Source organism: Protopterus annectens, chromosome 1.part1, assembly GCF_019279795.1.
Source record: "Protopterus annectens isolate FY-2018-M chromosome 1.part1, PAN1.0, whole genome shotgun sequence".
Classification (NCBI taxonomy): domain Eukaryota; kingdom Metazoa; phylum Chordata; order Ceratodontiformes; family Protopteridae; genus Protopterus; species Protopterus annectens.
In genome coordinates, this window is record NC_056726.1 from 1,695,637,121 (window position 1) to 1,695,658,582 (window position 21,462).

Genomic DNA, 21,462 nt, shown 5'->3' on the forward strand with positions numbered 1-21,462 from the left:
TATTATTAGATGACCTGCAGTGGTACTGCCCTCTGCACAAACTGACAGCTCAGCAAACAGCTGTGAACAGTCTGAAGCTATGGAGAGTGTTTCCTATAGAGGATTTTAAACTGGAGAGCTTTGCTTACATGCAAGTGTAAATGCAAAGCTTTTATACTAGCAAAATGAAAGACTTCTATAAAGTTAAGCCTTCAGGCCAATCAGATAAAAACACAATACACTATTGACCAGTTATTGCCAACTTGGATGGATTGAATTTAGCTCTCTGCTCCCGCCAGATTGCAAAAGAATTCTCCCAATGTGAAACAAACTGGCTATGAGCTCAACACATGCTTTACAACAGAATAAGAATTCCTGCAATGTCAGCAGTCCTTGGAGTAATAAAGGAGGTTAGGAAATATCAGACTACTGTTAAAACAACATAACAGCAGTAGAGTAGCAAATAGATGGAGTTTCTTTAACAAGTGCAGGCTGGAAAAAGTGCTAAATTCAACCAAATAAATAAATAAATCTAGTACAGAACTGTTAAATGTCATTGAAAAAGTTAGAGCAAGTGCAAAAGATATACTTATATCAGGGTTGTAGATCCAGATGGTTTTAAAAGCAACCCAAATCTTGTAGTCACAGGTATCCAAGCCAGGCACAAGTAAGCTCTGAATAAAGGAGTACAATTCCACAAAAAAATGTAATTCTTTTATACCAGCAGGATGAAAGACTTCTATAAAGTTAAACCCTCAGGCCAATCTGATAAAACACAATAGGCTGTCAACCAATATTTCTTAACTTGGATGGGTTGAATTTAGCTATCTGCTTCCACTGGAGTACACTAGAACCTCCCAATGTAAAGCAAACCATCTGAGCTCAAGTGCAGTAACAAATGCTTTATAACAGAAGTATGAATTCCTGCAATGTCTGCAATATCAGCAGTCCTTGGAAATAATTTCATTAACCCTGAGAAATGTTCACAACACACAAAAACTTTGCAAAACTTAGAAATATTTTGGCAGACTAAGGAAAACTTTAACAAACTCAGAACAGCTTTTGCAGTAACAGAGGGGGTTAAGAAATATCAGACTACTGTTAAAACAACCTAAGAGCAGTACAGTAACAGACAGATGGAGTTTCTTTAACAAGTATAGTAGGCTAAAAACAGTTATAAATTCAACCAAATAAATAAATGCAGCATAGGAGTGTTAAATATCATAGAAACAGTTAGAGCAAGTGCAAAAATATACTTACATCAGCTTTGTAGGTCCATATGGTTTTAGAAGCAATCCAAGTCTTGTGGTCACAGGTGTCCAAGCCAGGCACAAGGAATCTCTGAATAAATGGTTTTGGTTTACAAAGTCCATAGAACTTGTCAAAGAAATAGACACATGTAGGTTTCCAAAACAGAACTGGAAACAGTTACACATCTTGTTGCTGGGTGTAATACACTAATGGCAGAGGGTCTGTATACTGAAAGGCAGAATAACGTAGCAAGGCTGTTACACTGGGGATTATACAAATATTGCAATACTGATTCAACTGAGAAGCACTGGAAACATGAGCCACAAAGCATTACAGAAAATGATGAAGTTTACATCACATGAGATCATCCATTACCAACAATTCAAAAATTCAAAAAACAGATGTAAAAAAACATATATCAGGGTCCATAAAAAGAAGACAAATTTAGCATTGATCACAGAAATTACTACACCCAGTGATCACAGTGTCTTGCATACAAAGAGATACAAAGGCATAAAAAAACAGGATTTGCAGGCAGAAATGAGAGCAATGTAGAAGAAGGATATCTAAATAGTTTCAATAGTAGTAGGAGCAAAAGGTCCCATAAAAATAATTTACAGTCATATTTAGACATGCTACCAATACATATAACTCTGTACTAACTGCAGAAAAAAATCAGTTTTGGGCACATTGCTGATGCTGCAAAGAGCACTTTTGGCTATCATCAAAGACTGAAACAATACTAATTTCATAAACTTTAATCATACTTTGACTTAGGAATGTGGTCCATTCCCATTATTGTGTTAGAAACCAAAAAGGCTTGGAGAAATTAAACACAGGTAATGAGCTTAGACCAATTTGTATCTTATAGTGTACATTTCAGGAATAAGTTTCCAGCAAAATGAAGAGACGCCTTTTCCGTGGCTCACACAACTAAACTCAATTTTATACTATTCAGTTTATCTTCAGTGTGTTTAGGATATATTTATTTATGTATTTATTTATTTATTTACTGGGATAGTCTGACTGCCTGGGAAACCCATTTCCAAGGGAGGCCTGGGAGGGAGGACCCACAAGATATGCACAATAATCCCAGTTGAATATTATTACAAGCATGTTAGGACAGGATGATAAGGAAAACATATTTGGCTAGAATATCAGTTACAATTTTCAAAGAAAAAGAAAAACATATATAGTGATTGTGACAAAGGGAAATCCAGCCCAGCTAGCTGGAATTTTGTAAATAATTCTATATCATTTGTGAATTTTAATATGATGTATAGAGAAATTTAACAGAAGGAAATACTGCCGGCCTAGCTATCTGGAATTTGATAAATAATCCTATGTCATTTGTGAATGTCAGCATGACTCCTATGCTTGTCTTACAGATGTATTGGAACTGTGTATTGTATATATATATATATATATATATATATATATATATATATATATATATATATATATATATATATATTAAACTGCTGACACAGAAGTATGTGTTGAAAAGGGTTTGTACAGTACTGAGTTTCAAATATGTATCCACAGTGTACCCTGCTGATACATAGAAGATTAACTTGCAAAACTTAGGAATAGTTGAGGTTAAGTTAATTTATAGCTGGGCCTTAAACACAAGATGTTATCTCTCAGTTTCAGTGCAGCAGCAGACACAATGTCTAGAGATAGGAGTTTTTTGTATTGTCTTGAAAGAGAAGTAATTGCTAGGATTGAGATGTGGAAGTGTGTTATTGCTTTATGGCTTCCAGCAGCTGCACAGCTGTGAGCAGAAACCTTTGTCTATGTATTTTCACAAGGAGATGTCAAAAGCTACAGTGGGGGTTTAGCTTGGGAACTAAAGTCAGATGACAAAAACTCATGTCATCCAAGCTAACCCAGCAGTGATATTTGATATTAATTTAAGAAATCTCAGAGAGAGAGAGAGAGAGAAAGAGAGGAGGCATTTATTATTTTGTCTTTGATCTAACAAGAACATCCACTCATCACAACATCTGCACTTGCCTTGCTGTAAGTAACTTTTTAGGGCATAGTAACTCTTTTAGATTCATATAGGAATAAAGTAAACTATAGCTTAGATGTTTTCTTTATTTATTTGAGACTATCCTGCAATACTGTTTTAAATATTTCCTGCGATTTTGAACTCTGGTGTAACTGATTACTTAATGAGTATTGTCTTGTTCTTTTATTATTTATTATTAAATATATTTAAACCTATCTTTGTGGCTGATATCTGTGAGATATATTTAAGCTCTTAGAATGCTTGCATATCTATATGGTGACACTGTACAGGCCACTCCTAAATAGCCTCGCTGTTGGTCAGAGTACAATTTTGATTAATAGTAACATTACACAGTAGGATAGGACACCCTTTGTTAACGGCATTGAAGTAGCTGATAAAGGGTTGGTTGGTGGCAGTGAAAACTACCTTAGAGTCTGGGTAGAAGGGGGCATAGCTAGTAAACCTGTGCCAGCCTTTCCTAGGTGTGTGTGTGTGCTTGTATATAAATCAAATCATCAAATTATAGATATCATATTTTATCAATTAAGACAGTATTTGTCGTTAAATATGATGAAGAATTTTTGGATTCAGTGTGTTGATGTCAATGTTACTTTTAGAATAATGTATTATTTAATTACTATCTAATTAATCAATTAAGATTTTTGAATTTTCTATAAATAAGGTAATAACGTTTTATCTAATTGTTACGTCTGATGAAGCGGCTTGAACTGTGAAAGCGCTTACGTGTATCTTTAGTTTCATTGTATTAAATAATTCATTCAGCAACGTTCCTGGCTGATTTCCTGGATTATTCATTTATTTAAAGACTTTGATTTGCACGTTGTTGTTGGGAGACTGTTTTCAACATATATATATATATATATATATATATATATATATATATATATATATATTAAACTGCTGATACAGAAGTATGTGTTGAAAAGGGTTTGTACAGTACTGAGTTTCAAATATGTATCCACAGTGTACCCTGCTGATACATAGAAGATTAACTTGCAAAACTTAGGAATAGTTGAGGTTAAGTTAATTTATAGCTGGGCCATAAACACAAGATGTTATCTCTCAGTTTCAGTGCAGCAGCAGACACAATGTCTAGATAGGAGTATTTTGTATTGTCTTGAAAGAGAAGTAATTGCTAGGATTGAGATGTGGAAGTGTGTTATTGCTTTATGGCTTCCAGCAGCTGCACAGCTGTGAGCAGAAGCCTTTGTCTATGTATTTTCACAAGGAGATGTCAAAAGCTACAGTGGGGGTTTAGCTTGGGAACTAAAGTCAGATGACAAAAACTCATGTCATCCAAGCTAACCCAGCAGTGATATTTGATATTAATTTAAGAAATCTCAGAGAGAGAGAGAGAGAGAGAAAGAGAGGAGGCATTTATTATTTTGTCTTTGACCTAACAAGAACATCCACTCATCACCACATCTGCACTTGCTTTGCTGTAAATAACTTTTCATGGCATAGTAACTCTTTTAGATTCATATAGGAATAAAGTAAACTATAGCTTAGATGTTTTCTTTATTTATTTGAGACTATCCTGCAGTACTGTTTTAAATATTTCCTGCGATTTTGAACTCTGATGTAACTGATTACTTAACGAGTATTGTCTTGTTCTTTTATTATTTATTATTAAATATATTTAAACCTATCTTTGTGGCTGATATCTGTGAGACATATTTAAGCTCTTAGAATGCTTGCATATCTATATGGTGACACTGTACAGGCCACTCCTAAATAGCCTCGCTGTTGGTCAGAGTACAATTTTGATTAATAGTAACATTACACAGTAGGATAGGACACCCTTTGTTAATGGCATTGAAGTAGCTGATAAAGGGTTGGCTGGTGGCAGTGAAAACTACCTTAGAGTCCGGGTAGAAGGGGGCATAGCTAGTAAACCTGTGCCAGCCTTTCCCAGGTGTGTGTGTGTGCTTGTATATAAATCAAATCTCAAGGAATGTGTGTGTGTGTGTCAGCTACTTGGGCAGGGATACAGAGCACTGTTTGGGCAGAGAAAGTACTGGAGATCTTGATTTGGCTACTCAGTTGAGATCTCAACCCTGTAGCTGTGCACATGGGGAGTCTTATTGGGGATCTGGAGAAAGAGAAAGAAACCAGCCCCAGAATGACTGTGATATCTGTGTGCTCTTAAGGGAAATTTCACTTTACTGTGTGTATACTTGTCATCCTCTCAGTGTGTGCATTCCCCACTGTTGCCAGTGGTGAGGATTGTGGCTTTTTGATTACTGGGCCACTGCAGAGGTCTGACATCTATAATAATATATAATAGCTACAATCTATGTTCGGCATTTCACTCACTCTTCTGAATAGCTCTCTCTAATCTTCTTTGACTACTCTTTCTACTGTCTTTTAAAATTTATTAAGCAAATTGCCTCAGAGAAGCATTCTATTGTAATTGTCTTCATGCAACTACATTATGATAAAAGTGGGTTTTTGTAACCACTTACCCAAAAAATTATATTCATTTTAATGACATATTTCTTTTTATACATCTTGAAATAGTTTTGCTATATTCCTGATTATTGACACTGTATAACATTGTATTCCTACTTAATAGCTTGTAATAATCCTGTAACATTGCTATTTAATGCTCATTTATAATGAAAATTGTTTAAAATTTGGAGCTTTTCTTCCCGGGCCTCCACTGAAAAAAGGGCTCTTCAGCTCAGTCGGACACTCCCGGTCAACAAATTTACAATAAATAAATAAATAAATATTTAGAGGAAACATAACCGCAATTGAGAAAAAAAGGTCATTTAGCTAATATAGTAGTGTTTTCTACCAGGTTCAGTGGCCTGTCTTAATTACCCACATTTCTACTAAATAAAGCTGCTCGTAGTTTAGTAGGTTCTCATAGGTGATTTCCTACTCTTGTTTTGAATAACTGTAGTGCATTTATAGTGACTGTTGATTTAAGGTATAGGGCTATGACAGCTAGATTAGCATTTGGTAGTTTTATAGATACGTTATACCTTTAAATTTAATTTACAAGATAAAAATGAAGTCTACTTTTCCACTGATGGCTTATCTGGTTAGCTAGATATAGTCAATGTTTTGTTTTACTGTTTTCTTTTATTTATTTATTTTTTCTTTCTAATATTAAGTCATTTTATTTTTAGGCTTCATTTTGTTGGCCATGTGGTTTTGTGATGATAATGCGTCAATATTTTGTGCATACAGTCTTTGACGTTTCTTTCCCTTTACACAGTTGTGAATGACAGATGTAGGCACGCCTTTTATTTTTTGTTTTTATTTTTCCTTAAAGGTAAAAAGTGTTTTCAATATGGAGCTGTTTTAAATGGATTTTCCTTTTTATGAAATATGCATGCCTGGGTTTTGGTCTGTTTGTGTTTGAGCAACATATAAAGTCTAGGGAAAGTTTAGCTCACATGCTGATATCAATAAGCTAATGATGACACACCAAGGATAAGGATTAGTAACATATCTAGAACACAGATGAACAACATATACACAGTACAGTAGTCATTTCTTTTTCTCACATCATTTATCTTGGGTGCATCCATAGACTGGACAAATAAAACATAAACACAATATACATATCAATAGACAGTTTAACAGTACACCCAAGCCACCTAACAGTGGATGTACCAAATGCATGAATACATATAATTTCTAAAAGATATTTATACACGAGCATGTGAATATATTTGCCTTTCTATATATACATTTTGATTTTATCTGGAATGGAGAAAATGAGATGTGTTTATTTTATGAACATATAAATAATTCATCAACTTTGTTTTAATTATAAATTAAGTTTCAAAAGAAACATACAGTTTTTGGATCTTAATTTAATACAATACAATAATAACATTGTTAGTAAGAACCCTAGAAAACAGTGGTTAGGAATATTGTTTTACACTACAAATTTATACATTCTAGATGACGTAAAGAGACATTATCAAAAGTTTGTTTCTGAGGATATCAAAACTCAGTACAACAGATGTTGACTACAAGAATGTCTAGTTTTCAGCTAAAAATCATGTTCATAAAGAAAGGATTTCCAGAAGGTATAATCATTAAAGTTATGGCAGGTTGAAGCAAAAAGGGAAAGTGTGCATAAATGACTAAGAAAACATAAGATAGTGTTGATGAAAGCAAATAAAATTTGTATTATATGAAATACAATTTTTATATTATTCAGTGGGCAGCAGAATGATTATGGACATTATGGGAAAAATTAACGAATACCTGCACTAAGTGTACACTATTCAGAGTGAATACACTAAAAAACATAACTCCCACCTTCTTCCATTTTCTTGCCACTTTAAATATCAAGGGGGATTCATAAAGGCTGCCATGATGTGTAGATTACTTCTACACTTAGTCTAATCTTTCTAAGTGAATAGACAGCACAAAAAATGTCATTCAGATGGTGTTGAATACAGGTTGTGTACACTTAGTGTACGTACGTATTCATGAATCTGACCTTATAGCTATAAACTGAAACATTTTTTGAGCTAATGATCCTTTAGCGGAGTAATAAGTACAGATCCTATCAATTCATATGCAAAGGGTACACGTTTTAAAATATTTTAGAAAAACCTAAGAAAGTAGACTATAGACTGATATTTTCATGAATGTGTGTGTATGTGTGTGTATGTAGTTTGTAATTATTATAAACCTGTAATGAGCAGTACTTATATATTTTTTATAAAAAGAGACTAATATGCTGTATAGAGTGATTTAGTATTAAGCATATAATTGAGCAAATCTAGCTTATTTAACCCATATGTGATTAATGTATATCAATTTATAAAGGAAAAAAATCCTGGAAAATAAAGAATAAAGGTACTATCAATATTATGCTGTTAGGACTGAAACAAATATAATGCATTGTTTAGACATGCCGAAAATATAATGCTTTTTCATATATTTTTTTTTTGTGCTGGACATTGTACATACAGATGGAAGACATAGGGATATTAATGTCCTTTTAGATGGAAAAGAAATGCAGTGCCAGTTGGATTTCTCAGCGTATATACTGTCAAGCTTCAGCAAATTAGGTAGCATCAAATTTAAAAGTAGAAGCAGGAAACAAAATTACATTTTTTTATGTTTTCTTTTTAATTTTATGAAAGTGATTTTGTATTGGTTTGTGAATTTTAAATGGTTAGTGATATGGAAGTTTTATAAAATGAGAGAATGATAATTGTTTTATCAGTCTGTTGAAGTCCTTAATGTTTGAGTTTTAGGATAAAAATGAGTTATTCCTGAAGCAGTAAATCTTTATTTTATATATATATATATATATATATATATATATATATATATATATATATATATATATATGTATACACAAGAAGGATAGCACTTACTCAAACAACAAACCACCCTCGTAGAATTACAAAAATCAGTAGGCTGTATAATAGAAGGAAAATAATTGTGGTACAAATTAGGAGGTGCAGCACCCAGCAGGATAAAATCATTCTCATCAAACTAAACAAATAACTCAGATGGCAAATAAAGTTTATGAAAAACAGATTTCAGGTAAACTTGGCCCCCAAGGCCAAGGACAACCACAAGGCATATTTTAGCTTTGTCCACAACTTCAAAGGCAATATGCAGTTGCTGAAGAACTCATTGTAAATGGAGTCATTTATACTGAGCCAGAAGATATAGCAAACTTAATGGCTGGCAAATTCAGCTCCAACTTCATACCTCTCTTCTTATCAAGCTTCTCTCAGGATATACCATCAAATATAACTCCCCTGCTATCAGTAGGGAACAGGTCCTTAATACTCTCTAAGGCCAAGAAAATTGCATTAATAGGCCCAGACAATATCCCAGGATGCCTTCTAAACAGCATGAAACATGATCTATCAGGCCATCTGGAATTGCTATTTAACTGTAGCCTCCAAACAGGCTTTGTACCTTATGAATGGAGAACAGCAACTGTTGTCCCTCTGCACAAAGGTGGGCCATCTACAGACCCATAAATCTCACCATTCCCATTTGCAAAGCCATGGAAAGAATTATCACGGAAATTACCAATAATGATATAGTAAACCTCCAGACAGTGGATCCAATACAATTTGATTTCATCAAGGGCAGATCATGCTTACTTAGCCTGGTGGAATTCTTTAAAAAGGTCACCAAAACAATGGAAGTGGACAAATGGTTCCAACTGCCTACCTTCAGCTGTTCAAGACATTTGACACAATATCTGACTCGGGCAATGTTGACAAACTCAAGAGGTTGGGTAGAAACTTTATGTCACCCATTCAATAGCCAACTGTCTCAGAGACAGGACCTAGGAAGTTAGACTTGGGAAGTCCATGTCTACAAAGAGGCCAGTCACAAATGTAGTCCCTCAGGGACCAGTCCTGGGACTGCTCCTTTTGGGCATTTACTTCCCTGAAGTCAAGGCCAATGTCAGTGGCCTCTGGCTGACTAAATGTGTAGATGATTGCAAATTAGGAGCTGTCATTGAATCCAACTCTGACACAAATGCTCTCCAGGACGGGCTGACACAGGCAAACAACTGGTGTCAGAGCCATGAACTAAAACTAAATGCCAAGAAATGCATAATAGTATACTTCAGGAAGTCATCCACTGCTTGTAACTATCATATTGACAGCAGACCCCTAAGAGCTGACCCAGTACTCAGGGACTTGGGGACACACATAGACAGTGATCGAGCCTTTGACCATCATGTGTCAACAGTTGTGAGGAAATCATTCGGTGTTATGCAACTTATAAACAAAGGTATGGCATCTAGCTCCAAGGAAGTCATCATTCTACTGTATTCAGAATTCATGAGACCGATCATTGAGTACAATGCCACCTCTGGTATGTACCCATCCAGGCAAATCCAACAAGTGGAACATCCATAGAGGCTCCTCACTAAAAGAATAATATGTCCTATGCAAACTGCCTCAAGGCCCCATCTCTGTATTTTGCCTCCTACAGTCTTTTGAGGGGAAATCTATGCCTGGCATATCAGACCCCTCTCTGAAAATCCTCCTGCACATCCACAAAACAAACAGCACCAGAATTAACAATTCTAAAGACTTAAACCTTGCCTGTGATATAAATAGGACCTGCTGGAGAGACAAGTATATATCCCAGAGACTACCCTGTCTCTGGAACAAGCTCCCTATCCAAGTAAAGCACAGATCCTCTGTAACCCAATTCAAGTCTAACTTGGACATTTGGTTGGGGAACAATAAAGTCATCCCTGGTTTGGCACCTATGTCTCTAATGGACACAGGTAGCCTATAAATAGTTCACCTCACAGGCCCCTGTAGTAAGTAAATTAATCCCCAAGTAACATATCCCTGCCATAACTCTTAGCTACCTCTTTACTAACATACTTCACTATATTGGTGTCTAAGAAATTCAAGGAGAAAACTGGGTTGGGTTGCACAACTAGGCTTGCAAAGACACTGGTGGTCATTATCCTGTCATGAACATATGAACGTGTGAGAAAATATAATAGACACGCACACACACACACACACACACACACACACACACACACACACACACACACACATAAAAAAGGTCTGTGTGTGTGTGTGTGTGTGTGTGTGTGTGTGTGTGTGTGTGTGTGTGTGTGTGTGTGTGTGTGTGTGTGATGCCTCACAAATGTCCATATTTTCACAGAATTTCCATATTTTTGTCTCAGATTTTTGGGCTGTTCCTCAATCTTTTTTTTTTTTTGATTTTTGTGGCAAATCATTGAGAACTGAATTCACTAAACAATAATACATCTTTGGGTTTTAGACTTCATATCCTTCAGAAAATGCATGGTAACACAAGACCTTTTATTCTAACAACTTTTTTAAGTTTATAAGAACAATATTTAAAATATGCCCATATTTTGTGCCCCCTCCCCCATTATGTTTGGCTTTGTCCAGATTTTTTACAAATGCTAAGAGGTTGAAAACTATTGCATGCACATGAGTGACCATACCTCTCAACTGCCCAGATTTTTGCAGAATGCCCAGATTTTTGCCTCATATTTTTGATATGTTCCTCCTAAAATGTATGGTTTTATGGCAAATCACTGAAGAATGAAGTCACTAAATACTTTTTTAATTTAACAGGAAAGTCCAACTGGGATAGAGCTCATTTTCAACAGAGGCCTGGGGAGAAATGCTCCAGATGCATGTCTTTGCAATGTGGGAGGAAACCGGAGAACCTGGAGGAAACCCATGTGAATGCATGGAGGACATGCTGACTCCACACAAAAGGTACCCCGGCCTAGAATCGAACCAGAGAACATCTTGCAGTGAAGTGACAGTATTAACCTCTGCACTACTGCATCACCCAATTATGCCATACATTTGAATTTCAGTATTCATAGCCTTCAGAAAATGCATGCTAATACAAATCCTGTTATTCTATAAACTTTCTGTTTATAAGAGTAATATTTAAAATCCTTCCCTTTTTTGTGCCGTTGTCACCCCATTACTTTAGGTTTTGACCAGATTTCTTGCACTAAGAGAATGAGAAGTATGGTTTGTGTGTGTGTGTGTGTGTGTGTGTGTGTGTGTGTGTGTGTGTGTGTGTGTGTGTGTGTGTGTGTGTGTGTGTGTGTGTGTGTGTGTGTGTGACATACAAATTTTCTAGCACTTTAGTTGATCTTACTTCATTGAAGAAATATATCTACTCACATTTTCTCTAAAGAAATTATTCAATACATTTTATTAATTACAACTTTGATAATAAGGGGAGTTTATGATTTTTTGATTACTGGTATGAGTTTTCTTAATGATTCATAAGTAATATTGCAGTTTGATGTATTATAATGTGTTGTATTGTGTGAGCTGATGATGCACTTTTGGGTTTTCTTTCTTTTCTTCCACTGTAGTATGACTGCAGACTTCAGAGGGGGAGTTTTTCTGGTTTAGCTGATGTCAATTTAGATGTGCTGCATTTAGTTATTTTGTCTTTTATATAAGATGACAGGTACTTATATATATATAGTTACTCTTTATTTGATCTAAAAAGAAAAACAGGTTACTGTTTGATCTTAGGTTCATAGATTCATAGGTTGGTACTAGGCTATCGGCCCTAGGGCCTATACAAGCCTAGCCATAACAATTCCCTGGCTATTTCTTCCCAGACTATTTACTTCCCTGTACCCCTGTCTAGCAGGGCAACTGATGTGATCCCTGGGGTGAATTTCCTCTCTCCCATCCAATTATCAAGATTCCTTTTGAAGAGGGCCAAAGAGGCGCTCTGCTTGACATGTATGGGCAATCTATTCCAGAGTCTGGGGAGTCTTTGGGTCAGGAACCTATCCCTCCAGCATGTTTTGTTTATTGTGATGACATGGTTTAGATCCCTGGAGCGTGCAGCTCTGAGGGATTGGGATTTCTTTAAGTGTAGCATGTCCAACAGCTCTGGGTTTGACATGGCCTTGTATGTTAAGCAGAGATCACATCTGAGTAGACGATATGCGACAGAGTATAGCTGAAGTTTTTTAAGGCAGTCAGCATACGGCATCTGCTTTAGGCCTGTGATTCTTTTATTGAGGCATTTCTGCGGTCTTTCCAGTTATTGCAGATGTCTTGAGAGGTGCATACCAAATGGGGCATTGTATTCTATAATGGGTCTATTGAGGGATGAGTACAGTGGGACAATGACCTCCTTTTTTCTGGAGGAAAAGCCCTTAATGATGAGGTGTGCCACATAGAAGGATTTCCTGACTATTATGGCAATGTCCAATGAGACAGGCAGGCTCAGGAGATCCCAAAAAGACACAGCAGTCCGAAATGTGTAGAGTCTTCTTAACGCAAAATTTATTATTTTTAAAAAAGTTGTAAAAACAGCTTTTTCGCTACCAAGAAAATGCTGTAGCTTCTTCAGAGAACAGATAAAAGCAACTTGAATATTAGCGCCACTTATACAAAGCTAGGTGTAGTTAATTAGTGATTAATGCACGTCATTTCCTTCCATACTGAACTAAACTAATTAGTTTACATTGTGTACTAGTGAGATTGTTGTAGTTGAACATAAAATTATAAAAAGATAAGATAATGCAAAACATTAAATCAAATTTTTAAAACTTAGGCTTTGTGAATTAAATAAATGAACTCATCCTGCAAAGTTGTTATTCTAAAACAGTTTTTGTATGTATAAAATATATATATGTACAAATACACCAATTGAGCCCTTTATAAAAGGACTAAGCACCCTGATGTTGTGTAAATATCACTCAAATAATTCTGTAATGAGACGCACTAATATAGTGAGCATTTTTATTTTACTATGATAATTAAGTATGTACAATATGTCATAGTAATGTAAATTATTAATGAATTGTATAATAAAAATAATAATAATAAATTGTATATATTGTGAACGAATAAATATGTATAAAATAAAAATTGTGTATATGTTATCAATAATTATGTTGTAATTAAATCATTTTTACAATAAATAATATCTAATAAACAGGTGTATGATGTTAATATAGATATAAATTAAGATAATCATGTAACTAATATGTGTGTGTATAAAATGTGTGATAGTAACACCAAATTAATACAATAATTGTACAATGAGTATCACCAATAATATTACATATTTTTATATTTTTATCTAAGATAACTTTTCATTTTGAGCAGACAGGAAATATTACAATTTTCATTCAAACCAGGGGAGTGGAATGCATTAAGTTTTATTTGCCATTCCAACTCCCTGGTTTCCAAGATAGTAGATATAGGGCCACCTCTGATATTGTATGGAATATGGTCAATGGCAATAAAGTGAAACTTATGTCCAATGTGTTGATCAATGTGTTTTGCTAAAGCGTTGTCATTTTTGCGTTTCCTGATTGCGTACATATGTTGGTAAATCCTCTGTTTAAATTTACGATCTGTTTTACCAACATAGTACACAGGGCAACTGTCACAGGTGGCTAGATAAACAATGGACTTAGTCTCACAATTTATTTTGTAATTAATGGTATATTTTTTGCCATTGAGTTGAAAAGAGATGCCTGTCTTAAGACTACTACACCAGTTACAATGCTCACACATGAACGCCCCTTTCTGTTTTGAGAGCAAGTCATCACTTGTATTTTTTTTTCTAATAATAGAGCCTTTAAGTTTTTTCCTTTCCTGTAAACAATAAGGGGCTTAGTCCCTAGTTTCTCCAATAATAAACTGTTACTGGTGATAAAAAAACAATTCTTGTAAAGAATAGAACAAATTTGTTTAGAGTCTGTACTGTATGTTGTAATAAAACTAGACGAGTACTTCTGTGTCTCAGCATGAGTGTGAGTCAAAGAAGTTGACAGGTCTAGGTGTAGTGTCTCAATAGGAGATGTAGAGACACCAGTAAATCCTCTAATGTTGTTGTTCAAAAGAGGTATATAAAAGCCATTCTCTCTCTTATTCCTAACTTCTAATGTTAGCTCATGAATTAGTGACTCAGGGTAGTCACGACTGCTGAACATATCAAAAAGGAATTGGCATTCAGTGTCAAATTGGGCTTCAGTACTACACATCTTTACTGCTCTGATAAGCTGTCCCTTGACTATAGAACGTTTCTGTTTGAACGGATGTTGACTAGAAAAATGGAGAAATGAATTACAGTAGGTTGGTTTTCTGTGAATAGAAGAAATCATAGAGCCATCCTCTGTAATTTTCTCAAGTTTAACATCCAAGTAGTCAATGGAAGATGTGGAGAATTGGTGTGTGAACCTAAAAAATTGAGTAGTGTTGTTCATGTATTCAAGCAAATGTAAAGCGTCCTGTTCTGCACCTCTGAATATGATGAAGATGTCATCAAGGTATCTGGTATAGTAAACTAACTGGTGTGTATAGTTTGAATCATGAGCTAACATTAGAGGTTAGGAATAAGAGAGAGAATGGCTTTTATATACCTCTTTTGAACAACAACATTAGAGGATTCACTGGTGTCTCTACATCTCCTATTGAGACACTACACCTAGACCTGTCAACTTCTTTGACTCACACACATGCTCAGACACAGAAGTACTCATCTAGTTTTATTACAACATACAGTACAGACTCTAAACAAATTTGTTCTATTCTTTACAAGAATTGTTTTTTTATCACCAGTAACAGTTTATTATTGGAGAAACTAGGGACTAAGCCCCTTATTGTTTACAGGAAATGAAAAAACTTAAAGGCTCTATTAGAGAAAAATACAAGTGCTGACTTGCTCTCAAAACAGAAAGGGACGTTCATGTGTGGGCATTGTAACTGGTGTAGTAGTCTTAAGACAGGCAACTCTTTTCAACTCAATGGCAAAAAATATACCATTAATTACAAAATAAATTGTGAGACTAAGTCCATTGTTTATCTAGCCACCTGTGATAGTTGCCCTGCGTACTATGTTGGTAAAACAGATCGTAAATTTAAAGAGAGGATTTACCAACATATGTACGCAATCAGGAAACGCAAAAATGACAACGCTTTAGCAAAACACATTGATCAACACATTGGACATAAGTTTCACTTTATTGCCATTGACCATATTCCATACAATATCAGTGGTGGCCCTATATCTACCATCTTGGAAACCAGGGAGTTGGAATGGCAAATAAAACTTAATGCATTCCACTCCCCTGGTTTGAATGAAAATTGTAATATTTCCTGTCTGCTCAAAATGAAAAGTTATCTTAGATAAAAATATAAAAATATGTAATATTATTGGTGATACTCATTGTACAATTATTGTATTAATTTGGTGTTACTATCACACATTTTATACACACACATATTAATTACATGATTATCTTAATTTATATCTATATTAACATCATACACCTGTTTATTAGATATTATTTATTGTAAAAATGATTTAATTACAACATAATTATTGATAACATACACAATTTTTATTTTATACATATTTATTCGTTCACAATATATACAATTTATTATTGTTATTATTTTTATTATACAATTCATTAATAATTTACATTACTATGACATATTGTACATACTTAATTATCATAGTAAAATAAAAATGCTCACTATATTAGTGCGTCTCATTACAGAATTATTTGAGTGATATTTACACAACATCAGGGTGTTTAGTCCTTTTATAAAGGGCTCAATTGGTGTATTTGTACATATATATATTTTATACATACAAAAACTGTTTCAGAATAACAATTTCTGCAGGATGAGTTTATCTATTTAATTCATAAACTCTAAGTTCTTTAAAAATTTGACTTAATGTTTTGCATTATCTTATGTTTTTATAATTTTATGTTTAACTACAACAATTTCACTAGTACGCAATGTAAACCAATTAGTTTAGTTCAGTATGGAAGGAAATGATGTGCATTAATCACTAATTAACTACACCGAACTTTGTATAAGTGGCGCTAATATTCAAGTTGCTTTTATCTGTTCTCTGAAGAAGCTACAGCATTTTCTTGGTCGCGAAAACGCTGTTTTTACAACTTTTTTAAAAATAATAAATTTTGCGTTAAGATGACTCTACACATTTCGGACTACTGTGTCTTTTTGGGATCTCCTGAGCCTGCCTGTCTCATCTATTATGGCGATGTGGTTATTGAAGTTGAGACCACTGTCCACCTGTGTCCCTAAGTCTCTTATCACACTTTCAGTGTTTAGTGTACTGCCACCTATGTAGTAATTCATGGGTACATGTTTTTTTTCCCAAAAGGGATTACTATACATTTCTTGGCATTGAGCTTGAGCCCATGACTCTGGCACCAAACATCTGTTTCTGTAAGGCCCTTTGTAGAGTATCCACATAATTTGGGGATTCAATAATGGCTCCCAGTTTGCAGTCATCTGGAAATTTTGTTAACCAGAGTCCCTTAGTTTTGGCCTGTACTTCAGAAAAGTAGATGCCAAACAAGAGCGGTCCCAGGACTGAACCCTGAGGTACTCCACTTGTCACATGTCTGGAGCTAGATTTGGAGTCAGCTACTTTTACAATGTGGGTTCTGCCAGTAAGCCAGTTGGCAACCCATCGAGTGACGTAGGGATTAATGCCCAGCTTAGTAAGTCTATCTATGATTCCAGAGTGGGGATGGTGTCAAAGGCCATGGTGAGGTCCAGATAGGTTGTGTGCGATGGCATGATTCACGCATGAGTGAATGTGCTCTTACAGTGCCTTAGTGTAGGATTCAGCAGTCGAACTTTCAGTTCCCGTCTGCATGTGTGTCATGAAGTTTGTCACTTCTGACTTGAGTAGCATGGAGTTAGCTCTGGAGAATTTTTTATGGAGGTTTCCTTACTGGGGGTTGAGGGTGGGATGTGGATGTTAAGGGTGATCAGCTTATGGTCAGACCTGACCAATGAGGCAGTGACCACAGGTGTGAAGCATTGATTTCCCATGTTAGCAACGACCAGGTCTAGGATACTGCAGCACTTGGTGGGACTATGGATTAGTTGATCCAGGGCTTTGGAATTTATGAATTCCAAGAACCATTGGGCAAAGTTGTTGGTACATGAGTAGTTTTCCCAGTTAATGGCAGGGTAGTTGAAATCACCCATTATTATGGTATTTGGTTGTATCTTAATAGTTTCCAGTATGTTTAGAAAGGTGTAGTGAGAATCTTGGGGCATGGTGGGGGATCTGTAGCAAGCTAAAATTTGGATTGCAGTCTTACCTGGTGTTAGTTGCACCTGGAGAATTTCAGACAAATTGTGTTGGGCAACTAGCCTGGTGGTGTGAATATCCTTGGTGAATATGGACACTCCTCCACCTTTAGTGTTCCGGTCCTGGTTTGGTGGCCGAAAAGTGTGGTAAGAGTTGTAGACTGGAATTGCAGGGGTGCTCTCTGGAACCTTGAACCAGGTCTCAGTTACTGCACAGATATAGATGTTCTCCATTTTTAGGAATGCCTCGAGAGAGTGCATTTTGAGGTTTAGACTTCTAGCATTGAATAGCATTACCTTCAGAATTTGCATGCTTGTACCTGTTACAGTGGTGGTTTTGTCCTTTGAACTTTGCCTAAAAAAGGCATTATAGGGGTGGCAAGAGCCTTAGTCAGTAACCTAAATCCCAGGGGCAACAGGTGCAGACCATCTCTGGCAAAGCATTGTGGTCTGTCGATCATGTCATCCCAGGCAGACAGATACTGGATCTAAAGGTCTTTTGATCTAAACCACAAATGGCTGAATCACATTTGATTGAAAATTGTGTTATCTTGTAGAAAATGACTGTTGGTTTGCTTTTGGAGGATAATAAGTCTAATGCAAATTGGTGTTAATCATTATTAGTTCCTTGCTAGTGTTAAATTAGATTGTGTATGTGCACAGCAATGATTCAGTATCCAAAGTTGTATCATTTTTGTGCAGTTGTGTGACTGCGGAATTATTATATTTATGTTAGAGGTCCGTATGGAGGGTGCACAGGACTTGCCCTCCTTCAAAACCTACTTTTGAACAAATATTAAGTGTATGTCATATTTTCAGTGAAATGTGTTCCAAATTTGTGTGGTCAAGATCAAATGAATATTAGATCAAATGAACCATATTCATATATAGATATATGCCTCTTTCTTAAAAAACTAAAATGTCAAACAGCAAGTGATCAAATACAAATGCTCAATCACCAATCTATTGAAAAAAAAAACTTTTTTTTTTTTTTTTTTTTTGAGGAGGCATTGCCCCTCACCCCATATATACCAACTAACTCCAAGATCACACTTGTGTGGTGAAGGTGGGAAAAGGCAAATTAACTATTTCCACTGTACTGCAATCTCACATTAAAACCCCAATTGTGGTATCAGCTGTTTTTTGATCACACAAACTAGCTTTTTTTCTATTTGTCCAAAAAATGTATATACATTTTTTTGCATGATGTCCTCCTGCAGCCTCCTTGTAGAACAAGCCCCTTCAAACCCCCTCCACCCAGCATTATTATTCTCATTTCAAGGTTACTGCACCAAAAGGGCAATCATTAACAGACATCATAGAGCAATAATGTTATGTTTTTCCAATGCACTTTATTGCAAACATGATGTGTTATATATATATATATTTGTCCATTTATTTGTTTATCTATTTTAGGGTATGATATCATGTTTGTACTCCAACCACCTTCTAAAGCAATTGTAGAAGATGTAATCAAAGTCTAAACTTGATTTTTTTGGTATGGTGCCAGAAACAGCAATCCATCAGTAGCAGTCCATCGGTGTGGAGTCATAAAACACATGGTCTTACCCGGGGCTGAGTGCCCAGTTGTGTCTCTTAGGTGAACAGTTATCTGTTTTCCTTGAAAGTCCAACAGTTCACTAACTACTAACCTGTAGTGACGCACCTTATCACTTACAAGGTGTTGACACACTAATTGGGCCTGTGAGTTCAGGAAGAAAAGTGCTCTATCATAAAGTTCTGAATTATGCACCATGTTAATTAGTACATGACAGAGAGGGTGAAGGAAGATTAATTAGAAAGATAATTCTTTAGATACCTAGCAGAGTACAGTCTCCCATTAGTATGTGCCCCTTTTGGTGATATTCAAGGAACTGCATCCACTCACACAGTTCTCAGTTTTAGTGATATTGAAATTATCATCTTAAAACTCATTTCTACTAGCATGTTTAAATATTTCTCACAATGTGTCATTTGCTAACATTATGAATATTATGTAACAGTATTTTCAGTAGCTTGAAAAGCTTCCATTTGGTGTTGAAAGATAAAGTTTTTTTTTCTTATTGCCTGATTATCCTGAAAAGCATATTATATCAGATAGTCAGCTTACGCAATCATCTTTTTTTTTCCACAGGTAAATGCTACTCATGTGACAACGAGCATAAATGTCTTGTTTGAAACTGACAAAACTGCACCCGTGATATTTTATAATGATATAAATGTAAACTACAGCTGCTCTTACCCACTGAACTACAACGTAAGCCTTGATGTAGGCCTGAACCCATACATAAGGTAAGAGCTAGCCTATATTCAACGCAAGTCCATTCTAATCATCATTATAATTATTATTATCTGCATAGCATATGATATAGTTTAATTTAAGCAGTATGAATCAACATTTTTGGGAAAATACATCATTTGCTGGATCAATAAATTCTTACTGGTTACCACCTTGCACCAATTATAAAATAAAGAGATTATATTGTTGTATTTTGTTAAACACTAAACTGCTTATCACTTATTTAGTTATTTATTTACTCTTTTAAAAACAGGTTAAGTCAGCAGTTCTGTTGACCCTTTTCAGTCAAGACCTAGGTACAAGAATGCAGACATTAGAGAGTAAAAATATTTTTTATAACTGCATAATCTGTACCCAGTAAAGAAACATATTTGTATTATTTATATTGAGCATTCACCTCAGGAAAGTCTATCCTGCAAGCTTGTTGGTATCTTGGAATTATCATTTCAGAGCTATCACTTTCTTTTAGCTTTTAAAATGGGGCGGGGGTCCTTATTTTTAACTTAACATAATTTTCAAATCACTAAAGGCAACAAATGTGGAACCCAAGTACAGAACTACTGACAACAAGGTAATAAACACTGATACACAACTATGTATCATAAACACAGTAATCTATAAAATACTTTCACAAAATAATAATACAAAATTCTCCAGTCGCCACAAAATGAGCTGACATAATTACAAAATTAAGTTGGGACAATCAAGACAGGAGTAACAGATTTCTCTAAAACTAATTACATGGCTCAAAGTCTCCTACCATTTATGTAGCTCATTCTATTCAACAATGAACTAATAAGAGTATTGAAATTCCCAGGACTGACATAGAGTGACAGGTGCAGAAAATACAAAATGTATTGGGAAAATGAAAACATTACACAGATAACAATTTAGTCCCCAGAATGAGAAAAGAATGGTACATTTCTTACAGTTCCTTTTTTTGTTATTAATGTTAAGTCATTTAATTTTTTTTTATAGTAATATAGTATGGAATCACTTCTGTTTCCAAGTCCCTAAGGAGTAGAGTGTCAAGTCTTGTCCATTGCAGCAAAAGCAAATGTACTAGAAGAGGAGAGAGTGAGACATATGTTTCTTGTGTCGTGGCTGAAGTATGATGTAAAATGTCACAAATGCATTCTTTTTTGGCATTAGAACTGAAGAAACTTCAAAGTTCACAGCATCAATGTCAGGACCCACTAGACCAAGTTCTGAGAAAAGGATACTGAATGGCTGAAAAAATAGATAGTCCAAGATGACCATTTCTCAGAATATCCCTCTATCCTTGGGGTATG

At 35.3% G+C, this 21,462-nt stretch overlaps 1 protein-coding gene across 1 annotated transcript in view; it reads left to right on the plus strand.

The window, feature by feature from the left end:
• LOC122816608 (pancreatic secretory granule membrane major glycoprotein GP2-like) overlaps positions 1-21,462 on the plus strand; it is a 262,678-nt gene that overhangs the window by 214,474 nt on the left and 26,742 nt on the right. The window contains exon 5 of the mRNA XM_044089515.1: positions 20,006-20,163. Within this exon, the coding sequence (XP_043945450.1) occupies positions 20,006-20,163 (158 nt within the window). The remainder of the gene's footprint in view (positions 1-20,005; positions 20,164-21,462) is intronic.